The 6,259-nt window shown below is 45.7% G+C and overlaps 1 protein-coding gene across 1 annotated transcript; it reads left to right on the top strand.

Annotated features, from left to right (window-relative positions):
* Window positions 1-262: 262 nt before the first annotated feature.
* LOC121836523 lies at window positions 263-3,196 on the top strand. The gene is made up of 2 exons (XM_042291441.1): window positions 263-283; window positions 505-3,196. Exons 1-2 carry the CDS (start codon window positions 263-265, stop codon window positions 3,133-3,135), a joined length of 2,652 nt encoding a protein of 883 aa, XP_042147375.1. The 3' UTR covers window positions 3,136-3,196.
* The last annotated feature ends 3,063 nt before the right edge of the window (window positions 3,197-6,259 follow it).

Here is a 6,259-nt window from a genome sequence, read left to right as displayed (position 1 = left end):
CACTCCAGTACAGTAAAAACAAATGTAGCTTTGATACACCAGCATTCAAAATGGAAATAATATATATAAGCACCTCGATTACTTAGTTTTGTTTTATATGTACAACTCTCCTTATTCACTCTTTCTTGCACTACTTGAAATGTAGTGCAAATATATGGCACTCATCTATGCTTTTACATCATTTGAAGGACAATCTACTAGCTTCCTTTGCTAAAGGGTCAGTTTGGATTGAGGAAATATATTCATGCCTTCAGTGGCGAACATGCGTTATAAAAAGCTAACCGTAAATCAAGAACAACTATCTAAAATTCAATAATGCCAGAAATCTTATTGTCAAAAAAGAAAAAAAGTGGAGACATTTTTTTTCGTAACAGGCAATGAAACAGTCAAATGCCTCACTACAATCACTACAAAATTATTTCACATTCTTCACCAAATTCTACAGCTGCTTTGGCTACCACATAACAGCAGTCACATGAAACAGTCATACTTTCTTTATTGTAGGTGTGTGCAGCACACTTTGAAGACAGATTCGTGATCACGTCAACACAGTACACAGACCCCAGAACCGGAGCAGTCCTCCAAGCCCGTCTCGATAGACCGAGACTTTCCAGCAATGCTGTGCCGACAATATTTGCCTGCAGCACCTCTTCACTGCCCCAAGAACCACCACTGGCAGAGCCACCTGAAAAGAGACCAAGAGAACCCAATGAGGAAAATGATATCTCATTTGACCAACTCATAGACCAAATCCAAGACATCAATGCTACTCCCTTCTGGAACTGCATTCAAAACGACCAAGGTGTTACATTCCTGAACATCAACCAAGACCCCAACAACGCCCCACAGCTGAAGTACTCCGTTACTGTGAAGCCTGACTTAACGGTATCAGTATACTGTTACAGCACAAAGACAACCAAGCTTTCAGGCGACTTTTGGATACCGACCACCATCACCAGTCTGAAAACGCTGGTTGACCTGCTCGACAACATCAGAGCATTCGACAAGTCGGCCACATCATCTGGCACCAGCAAGAAGAAGGACGCCATTCTTGGACTCATCCTGTCGTTACTTGATGACCTTAGGAATGACAATGAAGTTCAAGACATCGCAGACGCGCTGGCATTTTTATGCCAACAGGTAGATGTGCTCCTGAGAAAAAAGCCCAAGTATGCACCAGACTTTCTCATTTTTGCAAGCCTCATATACACCATTTCGCCGCACGCGTACAAGTTTATGAGGGGCACCTCCCGTATCATGCTGCCACATCCCTCTACGATCAGGAGACTGTGTTCCAACCAACAGCTGAACCCCTCAACAGAGCAAGACGATGAACAGCTTCTGTCTTACATAAAAAAGCAAAGTGAACACCTTGAGGATCACGAAAAAGTTGCCACCCTCATGTTGGATGAAGTACATTTAAAACCTTACATCGATTATAAGGGAGGAAATGTCCAAGGCAGCTCTGCCAACTCATGCAAAGCAGCACGAACAGCACATGTGTTCATGATACAGAGCCTGTTGTCATCCAACAAAGATGTCGTACATGTCCTCCCTGTGTGCCAGATAGATGCCCAACAGCTGCACTGCTTCGTGAAGAAAATTATTCTAAGGCTAGAGGCACTAGGATTCAAGATCATCGCCGTCGTAACCGACAATAATGCCATCAACCGCAAGATGATGTCACAATTCGCCACCCACGCCAAATTCGATATGGTCTACAGCCACCCAGCAGACACAGACAGGCCCCTCTTTTTCATTGTGGACCCTGTACACTTGTTGAAATGCATTCGCAACAACTGGCTGAGCCAAGGAACTCCTGGAAAGTGCTTCGCATTCCCAAGCTTCGAAAGCATCGAAACGGCGACTCCTGCCACATCACAACAACAAGCTTCATTTGATGCCTTGAGGGAGTTACAGCTTCACGAGACTGACCAACTGGCTAAGTTTGGCTACGGACTCAGTGCCAAGGCGCTACATCCATCAAGTCTGGAGCGCCAAAATGTGAGGTTGGTCTTGAAAATCTTCAATGACCACGTCGTGCAAGCTTTAAGGACACTTGGCCACGACCTCGGCATCCAGCACGTCCTGGAAACGGCCGACTTCATCGAGCTGATTGTGAGGTGGTGGAAAGTGGCGAATGTGAAGACCCCCTTGAAAGGGCAGAGGCTGCGAGATCCAATGCAGGAGCCTGTCAGCTCTGTGGCAGATCCGAAGCTCAAGTTCCTCAGTGACATGGTCCAGTGGCTCGACACCTGGGAAGCAATGGACACAGACAGTGGGAGACTGACCAATGAGACACATAAAGCGCTCAGGCTGACTTGCTCCACCCTGGTAAAGGTGTCCATCTACTGCCTCAGGGAGCTTGGTTTCAGCTATGTTCTGCTCAGCAAATTTCAAACAGACTCTCTGGAAGCCAGATTTGGAAAGTACAGGAGGCTTGCTGGGACACAATACCACATTTCCATCCGCCAGTTGTATGAGTCGGAGACGAAGATCAGGCTGCAAAAGATGCTACCACTGGTGCCCGCCACAGAGTTACTTGGCAGGGCACAAGAACAAGCAACACACGAAGAGGTGACACAGGAGGAACGCAACCAGTTCAGCATCACAGTAGATGCTACTGACATCGCTGCCAAACATGATCAGATGCCTGCGATTACCTATATTGCAGGCTACTGTGCCCATGCAGTCCTAAAAAAACTTGGTTGCGATGCTTGCGAAGAAAACCTCACCCTGGAAGAAAAAACCATTGAGCTCGACGATGCAAGCCTCATCAAAGGAATCTCCCGGGGAGGGCTGAAATTTCCCCAAGCCGTAGTCGTGAATGCCGTGCTCCACACACAGCTAGTGCTGGAAAAGCTCACAGACAAGGAGAATGCAGCACAGTTCTTTGCAGTTCGAAACCAGAAGGGACTGCTTATGTCTGTCACTAGGGAGATGCTGACCAAGTATGATGACCTGGATGTGTGTGACTTTGGACATGACCCCAAGGTTGTGATGACGCACATCTTGAGTGTGTCAGCTAACACTTTCCTTGCTAACTACTGCCGGAACCAAAATGAGGCTATCCAAGACGCTGCAGCCTCTAAAAAAAATGTGCGGAAGTTGCAAGTCCTAAGCCAGAGCAAGTAGTGGCACAAACACAAACTGTCAAGAAATCTCCAATGACTGGCATTATGTATTTGTCTATTTACTTCTCGAAATATTTGTGAAAGTGGACAGTACTTGACCTATTAACATGCATTATATAAGTTTATTACTTCCTTCTTGGTTTGACCAGCGCTACTACATATTGTTATATTGTGATTTCCAAATAACAAAACCATGAAATATCAAGCAGGGAAGAACAATTTCTCCAGAGCAGTAAAGGTACAGTGATACGTAGTTTCTGACAAAGGTTGGTGAACCATTTTCTAAAAGATGAATAATGCAAACTATAGAGTAAAAAACACTTTTTGTTCTTTCTACTTGCATGTTCTGAAAAAGGTGTACCAATATCAAGTAAAAATTGTAGAGGAGTGAGCGAAGATCTAATAAGCTGCTAAATAGACATTGTATTCAATCATCGCTACAGTGGTATACGAGAGAGAGAGCTGACTTCTCTGTGGAACATACGGCTGGTTATACATTTGTGTTACATTGCATTACAACCACTTGCAACCGCTATACGCCGTTTACTTCCCGGTTGACGGTGCGGTGGAAGCTGCATACCCATTGGACCAGTCAACTGTCGACCTTGCACCTCATGGACACACCTCCCCCCTCCCTTCACGTACTCACGAGCGGAGAACGAGGTCAAGTGATAAAAGCCAGGCCATGAATTGGTCCGGCGTGAGCGCAGCATACACTGCACTGTCAGCTTCAGGATAAACGGAGAACAGCAAAGCATTGCTGCGACACCAGCCAATATTTCTGAGCTAGCTTCGTGTTTAATAACAGTTAGGGTTTCGTTTTCGCCACAGTGGGCGGTGGTGGGTCTGCCGCCCACTAGCCCAAATGTGATGTAGCAGCGAACTTCTGCCGTGGATAAACAAAAAGATGCAGTCTTTGAAGCGTATAGTGCTTTGGAGCATCCACATCGAGCGAATCTCGCAGCACCATGCTTATCAAGCTGATGCCTGCATTTGGCATCATTGCTACGAGGGCACAGTGTGACCAAGAAAGTGTGAAAATACCGCGCATTGTTTTTAAGTGCGCTTTAGAGCCCCTTCCTCTCAGTCCCCCTCCCTTTCGATGTCCACCTCTCAAATATTTTTGGGGAAAACCCTGATGACAGCTATAAATACAAAGCTGAAGATTACGGAATCTCCGTGATGAGATTGCTGCGCCAATTGCGCCAAACTGCACCGTGGGGCTAACCCTGCTACATCCTGCTACATTTTGCAAAAATATGGGTAATCTGTAACAAGCCTGCGCCGAAGGACTTTCAAAACCGAAACTATATTGAGTACCATAATGGGCACACATAGCTAGGTGGCGCAAGCGGCCGCCTGACACAAAGTACCCTTCATCAATCGTTCATCCGATCTTGCATGGTTTTTACCACAGTCTCGCGTTTTGCGCTCTCATCGTCTCGCATCTTTTTTTTAAAACTTTTTCGACGATAGAGGCGGACATCTGCGGACGCCCCGACGCTCGGGTGCTGGGTACCATCCATGCCATCATGCTGTGAAACGAAATCACGTTTTTGCGTGGCGGGAGTTACATTGTGAGCTGAAGCACTTGCTCCTGAAAGCAACGGCTGTGGGAAAACTATATTTGGTCCCTGCTTGCCAGTCGCCATGGTTGCGCGACGTTGGGTGTTGCCGTCCCCACGTCGCTACACATATGGCGCTTTCTAAACTGAAACGCAAGGACCGCCCTAATATTCATCAACATTCCTGTTCTTGTTCAATATGCTGCTCGAAAAATCCCTCAAGCTCAAAGACTGCTGTGTCGAAGTACTGATTACCAAGGTTTCTCTTGGTAGGCTTTCTTTCGAGGGGGACTCAGGTACGTAAAAAATCTGCCGCGAAAGGGACTTGGTGAAGAGAAGTGAGCTAAAGCAAAGAAGGCAATGTCTGCACTCTGAACCCGGACAACACACTTGTTTCTCTTAAGATCAGTCGTTACACCAAGCGCTTCAAGAACTTCTTGACCCTCGCTCGTGACGTCTTGCATCGATGCACTCATATTCTTTTTTTGCTGTGTTTAGCTTGTACCTCGCTAGCCAATCTAACAAGCATGTGCGAATGGACTTTTTTTTTTTTTTTTTTTTTTGTATGCTGGACAGTTACATTTTGTTTACAATTTTGGGAACCAGTTGGCGACGGAGTGGACTGGCATGGTTTCGATCGAACAGCAATCTCCTCTCGCACGACAATTTCGCACTGCACTGCAGTGGTCGCGTGTATCAACAGTTAGAGACTGCTTCCATTTATTACATAACTAGACAACCTAATGCTGTGATATTTACTACTAAGTTGGTCATTTTCAAATAAATTTTAATATGTGCAGTTTGGTTTTTATTTACCTATAGCGGGTATATATATATATGTATAATTTAACTGAAGCATTGCAAAATGTGTCATGTCATTGGCCTTTCAGTTACATGTTGAAAGACTCCCAGGTGGTTTACCTTGACTATAAATTGTTTATTGCGGCGAGCAAAGTGTTCTTTGTTTGTCCAGCACTAAAAACAAATATTTTTATTTTTCTAAGAATGTATGCACCAAAAGCCAGTTTTGCTGCTCCGAAACACTGTTTTAGCTGCTCCAAAACACTGTTTTGGCTGCTCCAAAGTCCACTTTAGCTGCTCCAAAACGCTGTTTTGGCTGCTCCGAAAGGTGCTCCAAAACAGCTTAGGTCAATCACATCACTGGAATCTGCTGGTCAGTCCTTCTAGTTCACAGTCACGTAAAACCTCAGCAACCATCAGACAAGTTTATGGCCGGTAAGCTTATGTCCAGGGCCGGCTTTCTTGAATGAACCTCTCAGCTGGGACTGGGTGAAAGAAAGCCCAACAAGCCTGGGGTGCAGAAGCGCCCGAGTGTCAACTTTGCGTTCTACTTTGCTCGTGTGGTAGCCTTCGCTGTGCTTTCTTTCACTTAGGCTCAGCTGAGACACAGTCTAAACCCCGAAAGCTCCAAGAAGATTGAAGTCACACTAGTGCACTACAAAGCCTACTTCTTTCCAAGGCACATTTTAGCCGATACAGGCAACTTCGGTGAAATGAGAGAACAACTCATCAAAGACTGCTTGTGTATCGGCCTGGAAA

Source organism: Ixodes scapularis, unplaced genomic scaffold (assembly GCF_016920785.2).
Source record: "Ixodes scapularis isolate PalLabHiFi unplaced genomic scaffold, ASM1692078v2 PGA_scaffold2__306_contigs__length_199485367, whole genome shotgun sequence".
Classification (NCBI taxonomy): Eukaryota; Metazoa; Arthropoda; class Arachnida; order Ixodida; family Ixodidae; genus Ixodes; species Ixodes scapularis.
The sequence above is the reverse complement of the archived record's forward strand: the minus strand, read 5'-3'. Positions and strand labels throughout refer to the sequence as shown.